The sequence below is a fragment of the Carassius carassius genome, chromosome 5, assembly GCF_963082965.1.
Source record: "Carassius carassius chromosome 5, fCarCar2.1, whole genome shotgun sequence".
Lineage (NCBI taxonomy): Eukaryota > Metazoa > Chordata > Actinopteri > Cypriniformes > Cyprinidae > Carassius > Carassius carassius.
In genome coordinates, this window is record NC_081759.1 from 13326398 (window position 1) to 13354209 (window position 27812).

A 27812-nucleotide genomic window follows, 5' to 3' on the forward strand; every position below is an offset into this window, starting at 1 on the left:
AATTCAAGAGTCACTCCAGCATGTGTGTGTAAGAGAGAGAGAGGAGCAGAGAGAATTTAAGAGAGAGAGAGAAAGTTGTAGTCTGTGTGAATGTGAAAGTGTTACAGCAGTGTCATTGTTGCTTTTTTAAGTTAATTGTATCCTTAAAGAAACAGTCTAAACCCATATGCTGTTAGTTTTTCTCTGGAACACGTTTTGAATAATGTATTGTGTGCTTTTTTCTATGTAGTAGCAGTGAGTGGGGACCAACAATTTTAAGCTTAAAAAATAATAAATAAATAAATAAATAAATAAATATATATATATATATATATATATATATATATATATATATATATATATATATATATATATATATATATATGTACTGTATATATATATATATATATATATATATATATATATATATATATATATATATATATATATATATATAATTCTATGATTTATAGGGATGTACAATTCAATGCCAGTTAAAAGTTTGGGGTCACAAAGATTTTTTGGTAACACTTCACTTAAAGCCTTTATGTATAATGCATTATAAAAGTAGATTTGATGCAATAATTATGCCTTGTAATGCACCTATAATGCATTGTACAATCTCACGAATAATTATAATCAGAGTTAATACATTCATTCATCGTTACACTACGCATTTTAAATTAAGTTATAATTATTTATAAGATGATATTATGTATTACAACGCACAATATGAATTATACCCTTTAATAACCCTTTATAATGCATCATAAATAATGGCTTTAAGTAAAGTGTTACCAATTTTTTTTTTTTTTTTTTGGTAATTAAGAGTTTTATTTATCAAGGACATATTAAAAAGTGACAGTATAAAGACATTTATATTATTATGTTACAAAAGCTTTTTCAATTTTACATAATTGCTGTTCTTTTGAACTTATCAAAGAAAAAAATGAATCCAGTGTCCACAAAAATATTAAGCAGCACAACTGTATTCAACACTAATAAAAATTATAAGAAATGTTTCTTGATCTCCATATAAAAAAAAATTCTGAAGGTTCATTTGACTTTGCAGCCTAAAGTTATGCCTGCTGTAAATTCAGCTTTGCCATCACTGGAATAAATACAATTTTAAAACAGATTAAAATGGCAAACAATAACTTTAAATTGTATAACTGTTTCACAATATTATTGTATTTTTGGTTAAATTAAATAAATAAAAAATACTACCTACCTCAAACTTTTGAATACTAGTGTATATACATTAGATATTGAATATATATGAAAACTTTTATTTTGCATACTTATTTCACATTACATTTACATGTCATCTTAACTCAAAAGTTAATCGTTAAAAACATTAATTATTTCTAAAATGTTATACTTTTAATAGCACAAATCTTACCTCAAATTAATATAATTTTTTTAAAATAAATTATAATATTGTGATGCCTAAATACACTTTAGCCTTAATTATAATGGGAGTCCTAATGCCAGATTCATTCATGGGTTACCTGTTTCTTAAATATATTTAATATATTCTTTAAATATTCTTAAATGACACAAATTGAAAGACAGGCATTTGTGTGAAATATTTGTGCTTGTGCTGACTTACATGGATGTTTTCACATACTGTATGCTAATTTATTGTTTGAGAGTCAGGCTTGAAATAGTCAATGCAAATCTTATTCAAATAAACCTTGACCATAAGCTCAAGCTGCTAAAAAATACCAGTTGACAACTGAAGGTTCATCCCAGAAAGAATTATATGACAGTGGATTTATGTATTGATATAGGCAGCCATGTTTTCCTGCCCGTTTTTCTGTGATAAGCCTGTTGATAGGAATCTTCATTCTCTGCACTTGTATTTTTGCTCTTTGCATACTCTCTCGCTGTTGCTAGAGTTCCTCCTCTGCTCTCTCCTTTAAAAATAGCTGTGGTTCCTGTCACTGAGCAACAGAGACCACAGCCTTTCTATCGTGTCATTAGAAATCCCAAATTAGGTATCTGTGCCTTTTTGTTTCCAAAAAACTTCCTTCCCTCCCTCCGTGTTTTACTTGCCAATGATTTATCAAACCACCCATATCAGGCAGCGTTACACACCATAAAAACAGTGTTGTTCATGAGTGCCTGATTAATATTTTAAGCCTTAACATAAATGAGAACATGCCTCAAATCTAGGCCCACTTATATTCTGCACACTTTTTCACATTTTCTATGCTGATTGTGAGGGAAAATCTCACAAAAATGATTGGTAGAATATGTGTTTGTGTCTTGTGCACATTTTTGTAATCTAAAGATACATTTTAATTTAGTGTGCACAGTGGGGTCACATTTCTTATTTAATCAACCTGGAAATATACACTACCATTCAAAAGTTTGGGATCAGAACGATTTTTTATGTTTTGTAATGTCATATCTTATGCTCACGAAGGCTGTATTTATTTGATCAAAATACAGTAAAAACATTATTGTGAAATATTATTACAATTTAAAATAACGATTTTCATTTCTATTTTAAAATACTTTAAAATATAATTTATAAAATGTATAATGTAGGATGCAACACAAATTTTCATCAGCCATAACGCCAGTCTTCAGTGTCACATGATCCTTCTGATATGCTGATTTATTGTCGAAAACAGTTGTGCTGCTTAGTATATACAATTAAAATTGTATACAAATAATTATACAGATAATTCAGTGGAAGTCAGTTCGTTGTTGATACAGTGATGTCATCATCCAGCTCAGCTTTCTTCCTAGTGCAATCAAGCTGATGTCATTGCCAGAAATACGGTGTGTGTGTGTGTGTGTGTATATATATATATATATACACCCGGAGGGTGGATTTACACCGTGAATTACACCAAATTATTATGCAAGTGACATATCAATAGGATTTTGGTACAATAAATACCGTATTTTCCGGACTATAAGTCGCACTTTTTTTCATAGTTTGGCTGGTCCTGCGACTTATAGTCAGGTGTAGTGTTGTCAAAAGACCCGGTACTTCGGTACCAAGTCGGTACTAAAAAAATGTAAATGTGACGGTACCAGGTTTCTTTAAGTACCGGTAGTACCGAGGTCCCGTTCAAACCCGGTTCAGCGCTATGATTGCCGTGAAGCAGAAAACGAGGACGGAATCTCAAAATCCAGTCATGAAAATTAAACTTACATTTTAATATGGACAGTCATGGAATTTGTCATGGAAGTTAGCATAAATTTATCAAATCAAATCTCCATATGGACCAGTATCTGTAAATGTTAAGCCGCAAAAGTTGTTTGAAATATGAATCCGTGTTCTGCGCGTCTCTGTGTGAATTTATGAATGGATGAATGAATCGACACGCTATATGTAAACTATTCTTTGTTGTCTTCTGTCAAAATAATGGAGTTCAATTAGAATTATTCATATTAATTTTCGAACAAGCAGAAGACATACCAGTTTCTCTGGTAGTGGGCGGAGCTAATGCGCAAATGGCAATTTCATTGGCTGGCGCTGATCTATTTCAGCAAATCAGTTTGACCGCTCATCAATTTATAGTGCATTGTATATACATTAGTTTGATAGTAGAATTAGTAGCAGTATTATCTTTTAATAGTAATTAATATGATCTATTACTATTTTTTTTACAGAAACCCTCAATGACCAAAAATATCTTAAGCATCACCACCAGTCTTAAGTTCAGTTAAAATGACAAATATGCATTCATTAGGCCTAAAAGTTAATTTTTACATAAAGGCATTGTGCTAGAAATATTACTATTATTTAGTAAAATGTATGTGATACTGCTAGTACTGTTAAATTTTTTTTATAAAACTTTATTTTTTAAAGAAATAAATCACAATATTTCTTCCATGTTTTAATTTTAATAGCAAATCCCCTTTATTTACCAAAAATAAAATGTGTTTAAATTTCATAAATTAAAAGACAAATTAAATTTGGGTGAAACTTGTTTACTGTTTTTCATAATTATATAACTTGTAGAAAAACTTTAAACACAATTGTAAATAAGTATAAAGTATAAACAATATATTGCAAAAATCAAATAGAGTTTATTGAACTGTCAAAAGATTTGTGTTTCTACAGCCACTGTGCAGGTTTTTCTTTGTGAGGTTTGGTTAGCAGTGACTGAAACGCAGCTTTACACACAACTGCCAGTCTGGGCTTTTAGCAAAATATTGTTTGTTTTGATGCCTTTTGCAAGACATTGCATTGTTTCATACTTCTTCAGAAAGATCTTTCTTCCTCACCATATTTCATGAGAACTGTGACTTGCTTAATAATACGGAACAAAATCTTTAATTAGGGTTTCCAGTTACCTAAGAAGACTTGGCAAACTATTGACCAAACCAGTCTGAGATTGATAGTTACCTGAAATGATGTGAAAAACAACACAAACAAAAATCTGACTCTTTATTGTACCGAAATCCTATTGATATGTCACTTGCATAATAATTTGGAACATGGTGTATTCAACAAAAGGGGTTTAGTCACAGGGGAAAGGCAGTGCTTCGTTGGGAAGGTGCTCTCTGTGCAGGTGTCCAGGTGCAGTAAGTCTGTGCGGTGCTTGTGGCAGTGCTGATCGGTCATACGCTGCTTTCTGGAATGCAATAGAGAGAATAGGTTAGGTCTCAACTTAGAGGGCTTTTACACTGGGCTCGTTTGCTGCGGTCCAAGCCTGAGCGCGAATGGTCCCGGCGCCGCCCGCAGCGTTGGTCTGCTTTCACACTCAATAGTTGTATCGAACCCAGGTGCGTTTGCAGTCACCTTACGTCATCACAAACGCACATGGAAAACATAATAATAATTTATAATATAATAATTTACTTTAATTATTTAATTTTTAAATAATTTAATCTTGACTTTTAGGAGTGTGTGGAATCAACCTCGGCTCTCTTGTGGGTTGAGGAAACAATGATATCGACAGTGTTACGCATGTTCGGGATACTTTACTTCCTGAACAAGTGCGCACCGAGTCCGTGTTGCTTGCACATTCACGTGAACCACGCCACAGCTCGGGAGCAACCAAATTCAGACCACCTTCTCCAGGTAGTCTCGGGTTCGGTACCCCAGTGCACACCAGGGTCCGATGACAGTGTTCACATTAGCGATTTTTCATGCGAACCGTGCCCCGTTCCGCACTAAACTGCCAGTGTGAAAGCCCCCTTAGTGGAGAAATCTCAGGGTTTGCCATACATTCATTAATTTGTGGCGGCCTGCCACAATATCAACGCTGACCGCCACGGATTGATTCAGATTTTTAAACTATTTAATATGGGTACAATTGTATTTTATTGTAGAGCTGTGCGCTGCTTGCTCCCTCCCTCTCACAAACTGACAACGGAGGCACGCACGACTAGCCCCTCCTCTTCGAACATTATTTGAATCAAAACATGAGCATGCGTTAGTTAGAGGATGGATTGTTGCCGGTGCTTAATGCTTATTCCCTCAGCAAAGATTCCAGAATCAGTCCGGAGTTGAATGGTTAGTAATGAACACTGTTGCTCAACATAACTCTGAGAAGTTAGTCTATGTTAAGCGCTGTCGCGTTTCCATTACAGATTCACTCAAAACTTTTGTGTTTTTTATCTAAATATCGATAAACAACTATTGCGAAATGATGGCGTTTCCATTAACCGATGTTATGCGACTAAAACGTCATTTTTTTCCTCTCACGATCAGTCATTCCAAAAATCATGGCAACGGACGTTGGTAGGTTTATATATATCACAGCCACCAGACTAGACATTATATTATTATTATCTCCAGGTTCAGGTTGGTGTGTGTTGGTTTTTGTCCACCTCAATCTCCAGGTTTGTGTGTGTGTGTGTGTGTGTCAGAGTCTGTGTGTGTCCACCTCCTGGTCCAGTTAGGTGTGTGTGTCTGAGTCTGTGTGTGTGTGTGAGTGTGTGTGTGAGTCTTTTTGAATGTTTGAGTGTGTGAGCCTGTGTTTGAGTGTGTCAGTAAGTTTGTGAGTTTGAGTGTGTGTGTGTGTGTGTGTGTGTGTGTGTCCATCTCCAGGTCCAGGTTTGTGTGTGTGTGTGAGTAAAATTTGCAACAAGAAGTCTGTGGAGCAGTCAAAGCATAGAAAGTGTAGCAATGGCATAGCAATGTAGCAATAGCAATGTCTTTAAAGGGATAGTTCACCCAAAAATGAAAATTCTATCATCGTTTACTCACCCTCAAGTTGTTCCAAACCTGTATGAGTTTCTTTGTTCTGCTGAACACAAAGGAAGATATTTGGAAGAATGTTTGTAACCAAACAGATCTCGGTCTCCATTGACTACCATAGTATATATTTTTTCCTACTATGGAAGTCAATGGGGACCGAGATCTGTTTGATTCTGTCATTCTTCCAAATATCTTCCTTTGTGTTCAACAGAACAAAGAAACTCATACAGGTTTGGAACAACTTGAGGGTGAGTAAACGATGATAGAATTTTCATTTTTGGGTGAACTATCCCTTTAAGGTATCTGACACTAAGTGTTGGCAATGGAAATGTGTACTTGTCACTAAAAATATATGATATATTTATGATATATACATATATATATATATACCGCAAATATATATATATATACTCTCACCAAAGTTGGCCTCAGAGTTGATGACTCGCATGACTTTTTTGGCTCATTGAAGACAACCCTCGCTGCGGCATTCTGGATCAATTGCAGAGGCTTGATAGTACATGCAGGAAGGCCCGCCAGGAGAGCATTACAATAGTCCAGTCTGGAGAGAACAAGAGCTTGGACAAGACGTTGAGTGGCTTGCTCTAATAGGAAGTGTCTAATCTTCCTAATGTTGTATAAGGCAAATCTGCAGGACCGGGTCGTTGTAGCAATGTGGTCGTGAAGCTTAACTGATGATCCATCACAACTCCTAGGTTTCTGGCTGTCCTGGAAGGAGTTATGGTTGACGAGCCCAGCTGTATAGAGAAGTTGTGATGAAACAATGGGTTAGCTGGAATCACCAGGAGTTCTGTCTTAGTAACCTTAGCCCACATGAGGGCTGCCGCGACCGCTGCCACAGTGAAACCTACCGCTTTTATATTTGCCTGATTACATGTGATTGAAGTCAGCTGGCCACGCCTCATTATTTAAGCAGACCAAAACTAGGCAGTCCTGCGATGGGCAAATGCAAAACCAAGCTCCAGTTTCAGCACGTATTTACCAGGGTAAGACACACAGTAATTAAACCAAACTTTCCTAGCAATGACGATCACACAGTAGTCTAATGAGAAAACGAGGCCAAAAACTTACAAACAGTTGTCCTTATCTGTTGATCGGCTGTTTCTTCTGACAAGGGCTTCCAAAACAGCTAATTAAGTACTTTCACTGGCTTTGGCCGTGCCTCACTATTTAGCCGACCAAAACTGGGCAGTCCTGCGATAGGCAAACGCAAAACCAAGCGCCACTTTCAGCACGTATTTACCAGAGACCAACTGGACAGAGAATGGGTGGCCGACAGGTGGGGGTTGAAGTCCACAACCACAGTTTCGTGTTGGAAAATGTGGCACGTTGGTCCCTGGTCCCTATCCATTTTTTAAACAGGTTCATGTGGTATAGCTGTTCCGGTCTTCGCCCTCCTGATTGCCGCACCCATTAAGTCCCTGGGATGATTTTCTCCAGTACCATATATGGTCCCTGCCAGGTGGCCAGGAATTTACAGGTGGAGTTGGGTTTGGAACTCCCGTGGCTGAGCTGTCCGGTTTAGTGGAATTGTAGGGCTTTCTGAGCTTTAGCGATATGTTCCCGGACCAACGGCATGACCCAGTCTATCCTTTCCCTCATCTCTGTGATGTGCTCGATCACCGACCGGTGTGGTGAGGAACCTCCCGTACACCGAAAAGGACATATGGCAGCATAAGGTCCCGATCCTGCTAGTCTACCGCCACCACACATCAAGTCAAGTCAAGTCTTTATTTTGCCAGAACGACCCACATCGCCTGGAATTCATTTTAGTGAATTGGCTCACACAAGACAGTACAACATAACATATTATACAATAAAAACATGAAATCTAAACAGAAAACAAATACTTAAATTACTGCTAATAATTAGTAATAAAGCTAATTAGAGGTAATTAGCCACTAATCGCTCAAAAACTTTCATGATAACAGAGGTTAGGGCCACTGGTCTGTAGTCATTCAAACAACTCACATTCGACTTCTTGGGCACAGGAATAATTACAGCAGATTTAAAACATGCTGGGACTTTACATAATCTAAGGGACCAATTAAAAATGTCAGTGAAGACATATGACAACTCATTGGCACACCATTTAATAGTGGCAGCAGAAACCTTGTCGGGGCCTGATGCCTTCCTACAATTCTGTTTCCTCAACAGAGATCTGACCTCCGTTTCTTCTATCAGAAAAGGTGGTTCGAGAGGACCTATATCATTGAGAAAATTAGAACTGACTGAACATTCAGAGTTGCATTCAAATCTAAAATAAATTTCATTTAGTTTATTAGGTAGTGAAGGGTCATCATCAGAAACTGTGTGATTGTTTTTATAATTAGTAATCTGTTGAAGGCTTTGCCAAACACCCCTGTTATCATGGGCACCAAGCTTAGCTTCAAGCTTGGCCCTATAGTCAGCTTTAGCCTTTCTAACAGCTCTTTCAAATGCATATTTAGCCAGAGAATACTGACAGATATCTCCACTCTGAAAAGCACTTTTTCTCTCCAGATACAACATTCTAATATCCTTACTAAACCATGGCTTGTTATTGCTATAAACAGTCACAGTTTTAGAGGGAAAACATACATTTTCAGCTAAGTGAATATATGAAGTAACAGCACCACAGTATTCATCCAGGGTAGTAAACTCATCCCTGAAGACAGACCAGTCAGTAGTATGAAGGCATTCTTTTAATTTGTTTTGTGCTTGTATGGACCATTGTTTGATCACTTTTTTTGTCGGCTTAGGAGATTTCAGTTTCTGACGATATCGAGGGATGAGGAAGATGCATTAGAAATTACACAATAGCATTGATCTAGTGTCTTTTCACCCCTGGTAGCAGTATGAATCTGCTGCTTGAACTTGGGTAGTGATTTCTTTAACTCCACGTGATTAAAATCACCTAAAATTAAAACCACAGAGTCCGGGCTAGAATTCTCCACCTCTGTTATGAGAGCCGCCAGCTGCCTGCAAGCCTCCTTGGCTCCCGCTTTAGGTGGAATGTAAACAGCGGCGAAAATGATGGAGGAGAACTCCCGCGGGAGATAAAAGGGTCTGCATTTAACAATTAAGCATTCCAACTCCGGTGAACAATGTCGCGAAAGGACGACAGAGTTGGTAGACCAGCTTTGGTTTATGTAAAAACAGACACCCCTACCTGACTTCTGTGAATCCTGCTGCGATCAATCAGCTCGTAGTAGAGTGAAACCCGGCAGGAAAAGACCCTCATCCGGCGTGCTGCCATCCAGCCACGTCTCGGTCAGACATATAACAGAACAGTCAGCAGCGTCCCGCTTAGATCGAATCAGGATAGCCAGCTCATCCTGTTTGTTAGTCAGGGAGCGGACATTTGACAGGATCATGCTAGGAAGCGGAGAGCGGTGAACCCTCTGTCTTAGTCGAACCAAAACGCCCGCTCGTTTGCCTCTCTTCCTTGGAGGTCGCTTGTGTCTGTAAGCATTATCTTGACTGCCAATATTTCCGGCAACATTCTTCCAGTAATCGGAGGCCGGGAAGTTTTGCAAAGTGTCCCGAATACATAATAGTTCATGTCTGTCATATGTAATCAGACTGACAGAATTGTCAACAAAACAAAGCAAAACAAGACAAACATAAACACAGAGCCACACCGCGTCGCCATAGATCGGCGCCATGTTCGCAGCATGTGTTTTAGCATTTAGTTGAAACGTTCGACGAGTCCATCAGTTTGATGATGGTACACTGTGGTCCTCTGCTGCTTTACTCTGGAGCATCCAGCAAAGGTCCGCCATTAGCCGGGACATGTAGGGAGTTCCCTGGTCAGTCAGGATCTCTGCTGGGATGCCAACTCGGCTGCAGAGCATGAAAAGCTTGGGGGCGATGGCTTTGGTGGTGGCTTTCTGGAGGGGTACAGCTTCTGGAGACTGGGTGGCATAATCGACAGTCACTAGGATGTGTTCATGTCCCCAGGCAGACTTGGGCAACGACACCACTAGGTCCATTCCGATGCACTCAAAGCTGTTTTGAAGACATCATAAAACAAGTTAGGGTTCTGGGAAAGGGAACTCACCATCTCTCCCACTGTCCGAGGGCTAGTAGGATGGGGCATCTGCGAGGTCCTTTCGCCGATCCCTGTGGTCGGCGGCTCCATTTTGAGCTGGCAGGCTGCATAACGGCAGCCAGCAGGTGGTCAAATCCCGGCCAGTCTCTTTCAAGCAGAACGGAGATGGGTAGGTCCCTCACTATAACAACTTCGACCAGCCATGCACCTGGGGAGGCAGAGATTGTTACTCAGTATAGGGAGGACAGCCATTTTTTCATTAGCATGCTGACTGCACTGCCCGAGTCCAGTAGTGCCTGATATGGCCAGCCGTTAACCTTCACTACCGCTTCAGGGGCAGGTCTCAGTGTACAATACAGCTTTCCAGCCACATCTAAGTGAGGGATGAGGGGACCTCTGTTGGCATCGGTTCATCCCGCGGACTGGGAGCCGCTGGCCTGCTTAATGGTTGCGAGATGCCCTCCGGCACACGTTGCTCCTGGACCACCCTCCGGGGAAACGTCACACGACAAGGATAGCTCAAATAAATGCCCGGAGGATGGATTTATTCAACTAAAGGGTTTTAGTCACAGGGGAAAGGTGGTGCTTCTTTGGGAAGGTGCTCTCTGTGCAGGTATCCAGGTGCAGTGAGTCCGTGCGCTGCTCGTGGCAGTGCTGATCGGTCATACTCTGCTTTCTGGAATGCAATAGAGAGAATAGGTGAGGTTTCAGCTTAGTGGAGAAGTCTATCACCAAGGTCGGGCCTCACGCGATTCCATCAGACCTACTCATATCAAATTCATTTATACTGTGACTAATATGTAGAAAAAATGACAAGATAAAGTGATAAAATCTCTTCCATTTCCATTTTTCATCTTTTAAGCTGTGACCACAACAACACACTGGCTATCACATTTGTCTTATATAGTATGTGAAATTACAGTTAGCGTCTCTCAATATATAATTCATTGACATTGACCGAAGTTAGATACATGCCTTTACAGCACTGTTGCTTTTGAGAGGTGGTGTTCAATTTGATAAAGATTTTAGAGGCATTCCATCAATGAAAGCATGAGCTTCACTGTGACTACAACATTCCTCATGCATTCCTTCACATTACCTGCTGCCACACCATTTGGATAGGGGATGTTGTAGTATACTATCCACCTTTTTCCTGACGTAAAAATGGGCGCCACCATTTGTAAATTCTATGGGTCTAGTTTCTGGACTCGTTTGCATCTAGCTATTTTTAGCTGTACAAAACAGTTCGTTATGCTGCTTGATATTGACAATTGATGTGTCCTATCATATTATTAAGTTGGCTTGAGAAAGCCAACTTACTGAAATCCTATTTAAATTTCTTCTTCTTCTTCTTCTTCTGAACCAAAATTTTCAACTCTAACTCCTAGAGTTTTAACTCTACAAACTCCAAACCCGGGTCAGACTTTCAGACTGTTCTGACTTGGTGTGCCATATCTTCTCAGACTGATTTGACTTTTCAGTTTTCTTATAAATTAATAAAAAAAAAAAAACAACCCATAGACTTACATTGCAGTGTGCTCAAATTGAGCCAAGACTACGGTGCACAAGCCCAAAATTCAAATCTAAACTCCCTGAAACACCTAGACTCAATTAAACTACCATTCTATCTATCTATCTATCTATCTATCTATCTATCTATCTATCTATCTATCTATCTATCTATCTATCTATCTATCTATCTATCTATCTATCTATCTATCTATCCTAGCAACATCTAATAATGTTAGAAACATGCTAGTCGAATGCTAATCATGCTAGAAACATGTTAAATACATGCTAGTCGTATGCAAGTCATGCTAGAAACATGTTAGCAACATGCTAATCATGCTAGAAACATGCTAGTCACATGCTTGTCATGCTAGAAACATGTTAATCATGCTAGAAATATACTAGCAACATGCTAGCAAGATGCTAATCATGCTAGAAACATGCAAGCAACATGCTAGTCGCATGCTAATCATGCTAGCAACAAATGCTAGCAGTATGATAATCATGCTAGCGACATGTTAACAACATGTTTATCATGCTAGCAACATGTTAACGACCTGGTAATCATGTTAGAAACATGCTAATCATGGTAGAACATTTTTTGGCAACATGCTAGTCGCATACTAATCATGCTAGCAAACATGCTAGTCGCATGCTAATCATGATAGAAACATGTTAGCAACATGTTAATCATGCTATAAACATGCTACCAACATGCCAATCATGCTAGAAGCATGCTACCGACATGCTAACAACATGTTAATCATGCTAAAGACATGTTAACAACATGCTTATCATGCTATAAACATGCTAGCATCATGTTAACAACTTGCTAGTCATGCTAGAGACAAATGCTAGCAACAAAAAATGGAAAAAGGCTACCAACATGTTAATCATGCTAGCAACATGCTAACGACATGCTAATCATGCTAGAAACATGCTAATCATGCTATAAACATGCTAGCAACATTCTAGTCGCACGCTAATCATGCCATCAACATGCTAGTAGCATGGTAATTATGCCAGCGAAATGTTGACAACATGTTTATCATGTTAGCAACATGCTAGCGACATGGTAATAATGCTAGAAACATGCTAATCATGCAAGAAACATGCTAACAACATGCTAGTCGCCTGCTCATAATGCTAGCAACATGCTAGTCACATGCTTATCATGCTAGAAACATGCTAGCAAAATGTAAATCATGCTAGCAACATGCTAACAGCATGCTAATCATGCTAGAAACATGTTAACAACATGCTAATCATGCTGTGAACATGTCGCCTGCTCATAATACTAGCAACATGTTAGTCACATGCTTATTATGCTAGTAACATGCTAGCAGCATGCTAATCATGCTAGAAACATGTTAGCAACATGCTAATCATGCTAGAAACATGTCAGCAACATGTTAATCATGCTAGCAACATGCTAATGACATATTAATCATGCTAGCGACATGCTAGCAGCATGCTAATCATTCTAGAAACATACTAATGACATGCAAATCATGCTAGAAACATGCTAGCAACATGTTAGTCGCACGCTAATCATGTTATCAACATGCTAGTAGCATGGTAATTATGCTAGCGAAAAAATTTTAACAACATGTTAATCATGTTAACAACATGCTAGCGACATGGTAATAATGCTAGAAACATGCTAATCATGCAAGAAACATGCTAATAACATGCTAGTCGCCTGCTCATAATGCTAACAACATGCTAGTCACATGTTTATCATGCTAGAAACATGCTAGCAAAATGTTAATCATGCTAGCAACATGCTAACAGCATGCTAATCATGCTAGAAACATGTTAACAACATGCTAATCATGCTGTAAACATGTTAGCAACATGCTAATCATGCTAACAACATGCTAGTCGCCTGCTCATAATGCTAACAAATTGTTAGTCACATGCTTATTATGCTAGTAACATGCTAAAGCATGCTAATCATGCTAGAAACATGTTAGCAACATGCTAATGACATGCTAGCAGCATGTTAATCTTTCTAGAAACATACTAATGACATGCTAATCATGCTAGAAACATGTAAGCAACATGCTAGTCGCATGCTAATCATGCTAGAAACATGTTAGCAACATGCTAGCAAAAAAGTTAATCATGCTAGAAACATGTTAACATGTATTTCTAACTTCTCTCTATCTCTTTCAAAGTAATCTTTCTTTCTAACTAATCTATCATTCTTTCTTTCAAACTAATCTATCATTGTTTTGAACTCATCTATCATTCTTTCTAAAGAATCTATCATTCTTTCTAACTAATATATCTTTCATTCAACTAATCTTTCAATCTAACTTTACTTTAAACTTCGAACTACTTTAAACTTCTAACTTCCTTAAACTTCTTCAAACTTTCTGGTTAGGCTTTCTCAAGCCAACTTAAAGTTTGTCTCAACAAATTTTTTTTTCTAGCTTTAATCTATCATCTTAATTAATAACACACTGGTTTGTACTGCAAACAGTTTTACCGTTTACTGCAGGTTGTCATTCTATTTGTTATTTACCTATAGCAGCTAATGAAACGGAAGTCTCATCCATAGGCTTACTTCCATGTTGAGGAAAAGGTGGATAATATTATACTATACATATATGGATCAAAGACGAAAAAGTGTTTAAGCTTAAAAAAAGTGTAATACTGCTTTAAACTGTTAAACTAGTTTCCCCCCCAAAAAAATGCTAAAAGTTTTCTGTTTTATTTAATTGCAATTTTGTTTTTGTTTTTCTGAGCAAAAAATAAATATCATACATTTTGCCCTGATTTACAGAAGACACCCAGTAAAATGTCATTCGGTGTAACAATCTTGTCAGGCATATTTAACACAAAAATCAATTTATGACATATTAAAAGACTAATTACTTTCACCCCAAATACTAATGAGTTGTAATTTTACATTTTTTACATTTGCCACTCTCCTAGGTTTTGCGCATTTGTCAGTAAGAATTTTGTACTAATTTAAAACACAATCAAATTTAGTATGCTCCATTATTCATTTAGATATTTTAATATGTACACGTCAGAATAAGCATGTTGTTTGAATTTTTGCATAAATATTGTGTTACACTGAATGACAATGTAACATTATTTCAACCAAATTTTGACATTTTATTCTCCAAAAACGTATTTAAAACCTTAAAAGTAGACATTTTACTTACATTTAATGTGCTTTCTATGGACACAAAATCACTTTTGTACATTTTTCTTGATGCGGACATCTTAACGTCTTTGACCCATATGCATATAAATGCAAGATCATGGGAGTTATGATCAACATATTGTATGAAATGAAGGAACTGTTTTCTGACTGTACAGTCGTGGCCAAAAGTTTTGAGAGTTACATAAATATTGGAAATTGGAAAAGTTGCTGCTTAAGTTTTTATAATAGCAATTTGCATATACTCCAGAATGTTATGAAGAGTTGTCAGATGAATTGCATAATCCTTCTTTGCCATGAAAATTAACTTAATCCCAAAAAAACTTTCCACTGCATTTCATTGCTGTCATTAAAGGATCTGCTGACTTCATTTCAGTAATCGTCTTGTTAACTCAGGTGAGAATGTTGACGAGCACAAGGCTGGAGATCATTATGTCAGGCTGATTGGGTTAGAATGGCAGACTTGACATGTTAAAAGGAGGGTGATGCTTGAAATCATTGTTCTTCCATTGTTAACCATGGTGACCTGCAAAGAAACGCGTGCAGCCATCATTGCGTTGCATAAAAATGGCTTCACAGGCAAGGATATTGTGGCTACTAAGATTGCACCTAAATCAACAATTTATAAGATCATCAAGAACTTCAAGGAAAGAGGTTCAATTCTTGTAAAGAAGGCTTCAGGGTGTCCAAGAAAGTCCAGCAAGCGCCAGGATCGTCTCCTAAAGAGGATTCAGCTGCGGGATCGGAGTGCCACCAGTGCAGAGCTTGCTCAGGAATGGCAGCAGGCAGGTGTGAGCGCATCTGCACGCACAGTGAGGCCAAGACTTTTGGAAGATGGCCTGGTGTCAAGAAGGACAGCAAAGAAGCCACTTCTCTCCAAAAAAAAACATCAGGGACAGATTGATCTTCTGCAGAAAGTATAGTAAATGGACTGCTGAGGACTGGGGCAAAGTCATATTCTCCGATGAAGCCCTGGAAAAAGGCTTGTCCGGAGAAGAAAAGGTGAGCACTACCATCAGTCCTGTGTCATGCCAACAGTAAAGCATCCTGACACCATTCATGTGTGGGGTTGCTTCTCATCCAAGGGAGTGGGCTCACTCACAATTCTGCCCCAAAACACAGCCATGAATAAAGAATGGTACCAAAACACCCTCCAACAGCAACTTCCTCCAACAATCCAACAACAGTTTGGTGAAGAACAATGCATTTTCCAGCACGATGGAGCACCGTGCCATAAGACAAAAGTGATAACTAAGTGGCTCGGGGACCAGAATGTAGAAATTTTGGGTCCATGGCCTGGAAACTGCCCAGATCTTAATCCCATTGAGAACTTGTGGTCAATCCTCAAGAGGCGGGTGGACAAACAAAAACCCACTAATTCCGACAAACTCCAAGAAGTGATTATGAAAGAATAGGTTGCTATCAGTCAGGATTTGGCCCAGAAGTTGATTGAGAGCATGCCCAGTCGAATTGCAGAGGTCCTGAAAAAGAAGGGCCAACACTGCAAATACTGACTCTTTGCATAAATGTCATGTAATTGTCGATAAAAGCCTTTGAAACGTATGAAGTGCTTGTAATTATATTTCAGTACATCACAGAAACAACTGAAACAAAGATCTAAAAGCAGTTTAGCAGCAAACTTTTTGAAAACTAATATTTATGTAATTCTCAAAACTTGGCCACGACTGTATGTGTGCATTGGATTTCTTGCACAGTTCTTCATACTCTATAGTGCAAATGAAATGTTTCAGACATGAATGAAATATTCTAATCTCCTATATCAGATTATACATACATTTACACACATTTATAACACTGGATTGCCCACATTACACACTTACACATTAAAATCATATGTGTGTCACACCCCGGACTCATTATGTTGTGTTTTCATCCCTCATGTTCTCTATGTGACCTAGTATCTGTCTCATGTTAACTGTGTCATTATGTCCAGGTGTGTCTTGTCAATTACCCTCTTTACATTCCCCTTATAAATTGCATTCTGTTCAGTGTTTGTTTTTCCAGTTTCATCGATGTGTCTGTGTGTTTCTGCCTTCACCTTATGTATTACCCCTATATGGATTATTAAAGACTTTGTATAATCATCAGCCTCGTTTATGAGCTTCTCTCCTGCACCACACCATGACAACGTGTGTGTGTGCGTGTTTATGTTTCCTAGGTTTTACCAGATGTACTGTGCTGAGGGATTTTTAAAATGAAACAGCAGATTAGCTTTAATCAGACATCTGCTCAGCCTGCTCAACACTTCAATGAGAGGCTGCAACATTTCCCCCTACCCCCCGCCACACACACAAACACACAGACAAACAGCCTCTGCATTTACAGTCTGCCGCCAACCAAAGGTTGTAATTCAGGGAGAAACCCCCAGTTTGTACTGTGTGTTTGTTTGTGTGTGTGTAGTTTTGCAGTCTCAACCTAGTTCAAATCAGGACAGCGTCTCTGGTAAATAGATTTATCTATTAGGCTCTAATAGATTTGTGTCTCTCCCTTTTTTGGCTGTTTTAAAATGATTAATATAAAGCATTAAACAAAAGGTACATATTGTATATATTGTACATGATCGTAATTTATTAAATATTAAACTACTATAATTTATTATTGTTATTTATTAAATAATAATAATGAAGTAATATTATGAATTAAATGTTCATATGTTCATATTGCAATTAAGGAAATTTATGAAATTGAATATCTCTAGTTGTTGAAAAACATTATATTTAAGTACTCATCCATATTTATATACGTGACCCTGGACCACAAAACCAGTCTTAAGTGTTAATTTACAACATCTGAAAAACTGAAAGCTGAATAAATAAGCTTTTTTGGCCAAGATAAAACTATTTGAAAATCTGGAATCTGACGGTGCAAAAAAAATTTAAATACTGAGAAAATTGCCTTTGAATTTGTCTAAATGAATTCTTAGCAATGCATATTAATTATCAAAAATTTAATTTTGATATATTTCCAGTAGGACATTGACAAAATATCTTCATGGAACATGATCTTTACTTAATATCCTAGTGATTTTTTGCATAAATTTCTTTTTTTTAGTTATTGCTAAAAATATACCTTAGTGACTTAAGACTTGTTTTGTGGTCCAGGGTCACACATATAAACCTCAATGATAATCTGAACATCAAGGATGAAATTAGCTGCTATCATGACTCTTAATACAGTTGTATATCTACAACTATAAAAGTTAAAGTTAAAACAAAGAGAGTCTGAAATCCACCACTGTAAACTCTTTCTTGGTAATTCAAGCTTTTATTTTTTCTTAATATGAATAGAGAGCAAAATATGGAGTGGATATGGAGCATCCTTTTCAGTGGTGCTTATTCTTCTCTCAAAATATTTCCATATAATGACTGATCTGCTTGAATGGAATTTGACTTTTTCTCACTCACGGCATGATATGCTGGCAGTTTCAACCATTTCCCAACACAATTCAGAAACACTATTTATAAATATACCTGAAAAAAAAAAAAAAAATAATAATAATATATATATATATATATATATATATATATATATATATATATATATATATATATATATATATATATATATATATAATTATATATATATATATATATATTTTTTTTTTTTCCAGGAATATTTATAAATAGTGTTTCTGAATTGTGTTGGGAAATGGTTGAAACTGCCAGCATATCATGCCGTGCTTAAATTTCTCACACTGGCTGAATAGTCAGGAAATATGTCAGTATGAGCCAAGAATGACCAAATAACTCCATACTGGAAACTTCGCTTGCTATTGCCAGTGACTTATCCAGAGTTTGGGTAAATTGTGCCTCAGAAACCACAGTAGTTGAATGGGAAAATGATTACGGTCTCATGTGTTTAATGCTAAGACTAGTGCTAAATTTAAATATTTATGTAAATGTAATTGCTGCTCCAAAACCTAGTGAGCTGCCCATTTCATTTATGACACAATAAATGCTTCAGACACAATGAGTTTCAAAAGCTAGACATCCTAATTATGTCTTTTAAGATCCCTTGCCTTGACTAATTCTGAGGCAGCATCACATCCTTTGCAAAGAAGACAATCACAGAATGCCTTGAGACTCAGTGAAGAAATAAATCTAGTGTCAGATGATTTATTGCGCTGCAAAGTCTAATGTTTAAAAGGAATTTTTCCTATTTTAGTTTTGCTGTTACTACAGGAATTTGCTCAAAGTTTTAGATTTGTTAATTTTATCTTGATTTACACACAAAAATATGCATGGTGGAGTGATTGGAGATGAGCGACACCTGCTCGACCCACCGGTCTCGAGTCCCACGGAGGATATGGAAGGATATAAAACAGGAGCGACGACAGTGAAGGACGAGAGAGGACCAGGCCTGGATTTTAGTTTGTGTTTTGATTTTGTTTGTCCGCCGGCTCCCGCCTCCTTCTTCCCGTGATCATGGAGTTTTTATTGTTACAATCTGTCTTAACAACCGTCATTAAAAATCTCAGCTAACATATACAAGTTTGTGAAGTTTTGACAGCCTGATTTAAAGCATTTCATATTTGGGTGTAGCTAAGAAAGCATTGTTTGAAAGACCAGCATTTAACACCTTGAGAGAGAATGTGGCAAATAAAAACTGAAAAAGTTTTGTGACCTGATGAGGCTCATATTAATATGAGACTTGCATAGGTTTGGCGCAAAACAGATACATCTAAAAAATCAGATTACACATCAACTACATTAGCTACTGGCAGAATCATGCTTTAGAGTTGCTTTCAAGTAAAGGAAACTGAAAAGGCTGTTGTTATCATGGGTAACTTGGACACAGCCAAAATACAGGCAAATCTTTAAAGAAACCCTGATTCAGTCAGCCAGAGATATTAACTTTGGGTGGAGATTCATTTTCTAGTAGGGTAATGACCAAGAGTACACAGCAAAAGGCTCTGAAGGAATGGATGAAGAAAAGTGATTATAATGAAAAGCCTGAAATGAAATCTAATTGAAAATCGTAGTCCACAGATACTCATTGTTAACTTACGAGCTCGAACATATTTGCATTTGCCTGTAGGATTAGGCAAAACTTTCAATGTGCAAAACAATGTGCAAGCAAAAGGTTGTAATTGCTGCTGAAGGACAATGAACATAATTACAGACTACAGAGTATATATTTCAGGAAGCACAACATATAATGCAGAGAATTAATCCTTTAGGAATCATGTTCGTTCTTGCGAAAACTTTATAAAAAAAGAGAGAGACAGAATTGACTACACACCCAGTCTATGAACATTGAGTTATGTAACCACAATACATTTTTTACATTATGTTTCTAAAAGGGAGTAACGCTTGTACAAAATGATGCTTAAAACAAGTCAGTGGGAATCCTATTTACTGCATTCAACCATAATTACATGAGAGTAGAAATTGAAAGTAATATGTTGATTTGAAAATAGTGGTAGAGCTTCATATTTTGTGTTGACATTTACATTTTTTATACATATATAATTATTTTCATTCATTGATAAATGGTTTAAAAAAACTGTATTTTTAATGTATTTGATTTTTAGGTAACACTTTATTTTAGGGCCTCTTAAAGGGTTAGTTCGCCCAAAAATTAAAATTAGCCCATAAATTACTCACCCTCAAATCATCCAAGGTGTACATGACTTTCTTCTTTCAGATGAATGCAGTCGGAGTTATATTAAAAATATTTTTTGATCTTTCAAGCTGTTTAATGACACTCAGTTGGAGTTGCAGTGCATCAGTCCAAAAGAAGTGAAATAAAAAGCACCCATCCATAAAAGAAGTGTCTCACACAGCTCCGGGGGTTGAACAAAGTCCTCATGTAGTGAATCGATGTGTTTTTTGTAAGAAAAATAACCATATTTAAAATGTAATAATCAATTTGATCTAGCTTGCATTCACTGTTGTACACAGAAGCAGTTCTGGGCGGATGACGTATGAGGTTGGCGTTTAACTCTATAACTAGTTGCTTAGCACGCATATTACTAGAATATTAGCCATTTATTAGTACTATTTAAGCACATATAAATGCCTTATTCTACATGACCTTATTCTACATTCCTAATCCTACCCAATACCTAAACTTAACAACTAACTTACTAACTATTAATAAGCATCAAATTAGGAATTTATTGAGGGAAAAGTCGTAGTTAATTGTGAATGTGTTCCTTATTCTAGAGTGTTACCGATTTTTATTTGTATCTGTATTTTTAATGTCTTTACTGTTCTTGATCAATTTGAAATGTCCTTTTTTAATAAATATTTTTTGTTAATAATTTTTGAATGGTAGAATATATTTTAAAAATAGGCCAGAGAAACATGAAAACAAACTGAGAGGCTAAATAAAAAAACACATGATGTTTAACAGTTAGATGGTATGTAATGTAATGTTTATTACACCAAATAAACATCATCCAATTACATGTGACCTTTGTCCAGTCATTTTAATGGGTGTGACATGTAGAGCTATATAGAACCACGTTCCCAGCCTTCGTAAATGAAGCATGCATATATGTTGTTGAATAAGGACATGTGACTGAGATTAGAGTAGATTTAGGAAAGAGCTGACACACAGGGCATGGACATTGACCCAGGTGATTTAGAACACCAGGGTATAATATTGTTTAGTTGCCTTTCACATTAAGTTTGAATCATACAACACAGTGTTTGTCTGATACATCCTTAATAAGAATAACTTAATGTTAAGGTGTTGTAGATAGTTTATAGAGCATAGCTGTGGAGTTCTGAGTGCTTTATAGTATGTTGATATGTGAATGCTAGACTGTTCTTGGTGGTTTCTAATTGATAGTTTTTTTCAAGAGTCCCACTTTTAAATCGACAGTATATGACAGGAGCTGGGACCCACTAAGGGGCCTTAGGAAGGGCATGGGTGCTTTAAAATGGTTCAACTGGTTCTTTTATCAATAAAACTAATATAAATAATAATGTCAATAATGTATTCTAATAATGTAGTTTTATTAAAATGATAAAAAAGGCTAAAATTGAGAAATATTTTTTGTTATATTCCCCCCCTTTATAATAATCATTTTGTTTATTTCCCCACTTCTGTATTAATAAAAAAGATTAAAAATGTCATATTTATATCAGATTAAAATGAGTGTAACAGCTATGTACTTACAGATGTAATTTCATGTAGGTTCATTTTTTTTGTACAAGTATAATGTATTATCTTGTAAGTACACAATATGTGCATTTTATCAGATGATTAATTTAAATGTTAGTGCATAGTATGCATATGGTAATCATTCAGTGCCATGTTATATTTGAAAATATCATGATGCTTCACCACTGTCACGCTACTTCCGTAAGGGTGATTTAAGTTCATTTGAGTTTCCCAGCATTGATATGTGTCAGCATTTATGACCATGACTGACTAGATTATTAGGCATCAACAACACTGGAAAAGCTTAAATAAACCATAGTAAAGAGTGAGAAACAAATAAAGCAATATGGAAACTATGTTGTCTGTTAATGCTTAATTTTTGTTCCACCATTTTCCTTTCATTTGCATTATGCGAATAGGCAAAACAAAATCTCCATTTGTTACTATGGATCCCTGTTGTACTGTACATAAAGATCAAGTGCACAGGCCTGGTGAAGTTTTGCTAAACAAATGTTTGTTTTGGTCAGGACCTGTTGTTCTGCTATAGTGCCATAAACAAGTCATACTTCGTTATTACTAATTTACACATTTCAAATTAATTTCAAAGTCAAAGTTTAAAGTCAAAGTTAAATGTTCACACAAAAATGAAAATGTTGTCATTAATTATTCACCCTCCTGTTATTTCAAACCCGTAAGACCTTCATTGATCTTCAGAACACAAATTAAGATATTTTTGATGAATTTTGAGAGCTCTTTGACCATCCCATAAACAACAGATTCCTACCACGATCAAGGTCCAGAATCGTAGTAAGGGCATCTTTAAAATTATCCATAAGACATCAGGGGCTCAACCGTAATTTTTCGAAGTTATGAGAATACTTTTTGTGTGCAAAGAAAACAAAAATAACGACTTTGTTCAACAATTTGTCTCCTCCATGTCACCCTGGCACCACTTTTGAGAGCATCACGATGTACGCTGTTCTGTGTCAGCAGCAACTCACGGATACGTTGTTCAGATTAAAGCGTAAACAATGTATCCACGTTGTGCTGCTGACACAGAACAGCATATGTTGTTTACGTTCAGTGGATACACTGTAAAATGGCGCCAGGGTGATGCGGAGGAGATGAATTGGTGAATAAAATAATTATTTTTGTGTTTTTTGCACAAAAATGTATTCTCATAGCTTAAAAAAATTACGATTGAGCCCCTGATGTCATATGAATTATTTTTACAACGTCCTTACTACGTTTCTGAGCCTTTGATCGTAGTAGTAACTTTACTATAGGAAGGGTCAGAGAGCTCTCAGAATTCATCAAAAATATCTTAATTTGTGTTCTGAAGATGAACGAAGGTCTTACAGGTTTGGAACGACATGTGAGTAATTAATGACACAGTCTCCATTTTTGGGGAACCATTCCCTTTAAAAAATTTAAAATGTTAAACAAATCAAAACAATTTTATGTCTTATCTCCTTCAAAGTCACCACACTTTTCCCAGATCACTGCTCTCATTGCTCGCTTAACCTCTGCTTCTCTTAAACAACTTTATAATTTACATTTTAAATAGTGTCAAAAGAGTTCATATGTAAGCTAGACACATCCTTCACTATCCGTTCCAGTTCTTTGGAAATTTGCAGAGCATTAGCAGATTCCACGCATGTCTATTTATGATTGGTGTGAAACCTAACAAACTGTCCTCTGCTTCCACCACAGCTGAAAATATCCTTCAACGAGTCCAGCCTGCAGAGCACTTTCGAATACCCATCTGAGAGCAGTGTGTGGGACAGCGGAGAGGACGAGGAGGAAGGAGAAGGAAAAGGAGGAGAAGATGATGGAGGGATCATTGCAGGGAGGATAAGCATTCCTCGTGCCAGCTACAGCAGCTCACCCACTCACTCCAACAACACCACGGGTGAGTATATGAGAAGAATGACAGGAAATGGATAAAATGAGAGGAAGGCACATAAACCATGGACGAGGTGAACAGGAATTGGATCCAGTTCACACATTATTTTACGCACTAAATATATGGACTTTTTGTCCTATTTTTTTTTTTTTTTTGCAACACAACTTTAAGAAGCACAGTGTAGTTTACTATGAAAATTGGAATCTGTTTCATGTGATTTGCAAGAAGTGAGGTCAGTTTTATGAAAAACAAAACAAAAACAAAACTATATATACAGAGGAGTTATTCTATGCTTGTTATAATGATTGAATTGATGATGGTGATTGTTGAGATGATCGCCAGGTTCATCCTTTCTTTACGGCTCTAGATTTGAGCAATATTGACACCTGCTGGTCAGTCATGATGTTACATCCATTGCATTTGGGTAGTTGACAAATAACATGGGCATGAGCTTTTTTAAGTTTAAAATGTATATATACATGTACTGGGGAAAGTGTATATTAGAGATATGTTATAATATTAAAATGTTTATAATTGTGTGTGTGTGTGTGTATATATATATATATATATATATATGTATGTTTGTATGTATATATATATATATATATAATTTGTAACATATAACGTTAAGTAAATATCATTATCATTTTAATATATTGTATATTATTGTCTTAATATTTAAAGTGTACAGTAAATGGAGTACAGTTTCTTTGATAGTTCTATAGTCTAGAGTGACATAAATGCCTTTCTTCACTTGTCCTCAGATCTTTCCAGTTACACACCTAAACACTCCGTGGAGTTTAACGCATGGCAAGAACACAAGCTTGATAAGTCTGCTCACCAGGGGGAAGATACTTCACAGAGTACAGAAGAGGTCATGGTAAGAAATAAGAATATGTCCAAAATTCTGGTGTAAATTGAGAAGAACATGATATTAGTACCTGTCCATGTAAAATAAGGGCATTATGTGAACTCTTTGGGAATGACACTAAAATTAAAATCCTATCAATTATTATTATTGTTTTGTGCATCTACAGAATGCAGGAGTTACAATGGGTTACAAAGATAACCATACAAATATTTAAGCAAACATTTAGCACTTTTGGAAACTACCATTAAAAGTTGGCAGTAAAGACATTTATAATGTCACAAAAGATTTCTATTTCACATAAATGCTGATTTTGTATTTATTTATAAAACAATCCTAAAAAAAGCATCACAGTTTCCACAAACAAATATTGAGCATTTTAAGCAACTTATAATAGTAACCTGTCATAATAATAAAAATAAATTGTTGAGTTTAAAATCAACATATTAGAATCCTTTGAAAAGTTACAGAAAAGTACTTTTTAAATATATTAAAATAGGAAGCAGCTATTATAAATTGCAATAGTATTCCCAAGATTACTATTTTTACCGTTTGATTAAATTAATGCAAATGTAATTTATTAATGCAAAAAAATAAAAATGAAAAAATCTTATCAAACATACAATTGTAGTATCTACAATATTAAGTATTCTTATAAACATTTTAGGGGTTGTGTTATTGTCAGTTATTTTTGACCAAACTAATATTAGTGACCACAGATGTATTTCCAGTCATTTTAGCACATCTCTCTTGAACAAGCCAGATGGTTTGAGGCATTGATTACTGTATTTCCGTTGCACAAATGCTACAAAACAGGTTTCACAACAAAGTTTAATACTTAGGTTCAGCAGCAGAACCCTGAGTAACAGTATTAATATTGTCCTGTAAAGAACCAAATCCTGACAAAATGATCTCTTTTTTTTTTTTGTTCACCAGCTGACACCTGCTGATAGCTCCTCTCTGTCAGACTTCAGCAGTGAACCAGCCCTCTACTTCTAAACCTTCCAGATGTCTGGAAAATACGGGACCAACCATTGCCTGCCAGCACCAGCCTGGACGCAAAGAAACAACTTCCAGAACAGTGGGACCAGTAGCAAACCAGCACGGAAACATACATTCCCTATTCAATGCCCATACACCATCATCGTCAACAGCAGGACTGTCCTCATTGCTGATCCACACAGTGGATGTGTCACTCACATTTAACCTCCTGTTGCCACCGATTGTGATTGTGATAGACATGGAAAATGGCTCAAACAGTCATTCCACTCTTGAATTTCACTCTTCCATCACATACTTGCTCTACGTATGTAATCCTCACCTCATGAAAGTGACAAAATTTCTAAAAGAGAGAAAGATGTGAGACTTCTCTTAAAGTAGAGAAGGAATCTTGGAAGGTGTGTAATGGGACTCCAGAAAGATACAATATTAGGGTGAAGCAACAAAAAATAAATAAGTGACTTATGTACAGTATGACTGGTAAAAGGGTGCCACAATCTGTGTTCATTGTGATGTTTTTGTATGTGCATGTGTAGGTCTGTATTGACATGACTCCCAAACTATAGAAGCCCTCCACTTTAGTTTAATTTGTTTCCTTTTGTATGTCTGCGTTTCAGTCAAGGTAAGCATTTCTAATGCACACACTGATATACTATACAGCTAAAATACTAATAACACATTAGTGATCCTAGATCTGTTTTAACGAGCAGCTTGTAATTGGTCAAAACATTCAATTTTGCTTTTCTTTTTATGGTAATAGAATTTATTAATCACTTAAAATTTTAGTCATAATTCGGATCACAAATTCAATCATAAATGCAAGTCAATCTTGTGAAGAAATGCCAAGGTTCAATTTCACCCCATAGCATAAATACAACAAAGTCTGTTTTTAGGTTTTTACTACCTCTGTAATTTACACATTTCCTTCCTTCTCATTTTCATAATGCATGCCCCCCCCCCCCCCCAATATTCTCAACGGTTTCCATTATCATAATCTAGTAAAAAAAATACTGCAATACCAATTTCATTGTATTATTAAATAAATTTTTACATTATGGTAATGATAATATCAGTGGGATGGGTTGTACCTTATTCACATTCTAATAATCCTGTTTAAGAAAAATTTAACATATACATTTATTACCTCACTTTTTTATTTTAATCTGACCTGGAAGTGTTCTTGACAGGCTTTGTTAGATTTATGCTGTGCAAAAATGAATTAATTTGTCAATATTCCTGCTTTAGTTTTGAACTGTACATTCTTGCAGTACAAATGGGGAGTGATCAATTTTAGTTATGATGGAAATATTAGTTTGTGAATGGGCACGCTGTATGCATGGGCCACGTGTGTGTGCAAAACACGAAGACTACATACACACAATGCCTAGTGATTTGAGTGCGTCTTATCTGTTAAATGACTTTGGCGTATCTGCTGACATGTTTCCTCAGCCTCTCCGACCAGTATTGATGTAGTTTGTACGCTCCAGGATGAAGTTTTCATAATTTATTTCATGCATCTTTTATCACTTTTTCAAATTTGTAGTCATAGGGCAAACATAGTTTACATCTTAGTCCTGTGCTTCTATATTCATTCATTTGCACTGTTCTGTTTTTGCTTTATTTTGCACCTTACGCAGCTCTTGGTTGGAATAATGCCCATTAGGGATCAAATATCACATTTCTTATAATTTAGTTAACAAAAATAGTATGTGTATCCATTGGGAGCATAACATTTACTTGAAGCACCAGCTATTGCCCTTATCAGCTCAAAACTGCTGATCAATATTCCTGCACAATTATTTTTTTAAGACTGGCTTTGTTCACACTGCACACAATTCTGATTTGGTCTCCTAATTAAATTTTTAGGGCCGACTGTCTGTGCTGTTATTTTGAAGGTGGTGAATTTGGATCCATTTCTTCAAACAGTGTAGTCAATATCTGGTATAATGTAGACTTAACCAGTGACAACAGCTTGTGTATGTCAGGTTTTGATTGTTCTTGTAAAAAAAATGCTAA

General features: G+C 36.4%; 1 protein-coding gene across 1 annotated transcript in view; it reads left to right on the forward strand.

Moving 5' to 3' along the window:
• LOC132140802 (taperin-like) overlaps positions 1-26705 on the forward strand; it is a 40169-nt gene extending 13464 nt beyond the window's left edge. Inside the window, exons 2-4 of the mRNA XM_059549787.1 lie at positions 23737-23935; positions 24694-24809; positions 25734-26705. Of these exons, the coding sequence (XP_059405770.1) occupies positions 23737-23935; positions 24694-24809; positions 25734-25796 (378 nt within the window). The 3' untranslated portion in view covers positions 25797-26705. The remainder of the gene's footprint in view (positions 1-23736; positions 23936-24693; positions 24810-25733) is intronic.
• Positions 26706-27812: the final 1107 nt, after the last annotated feature.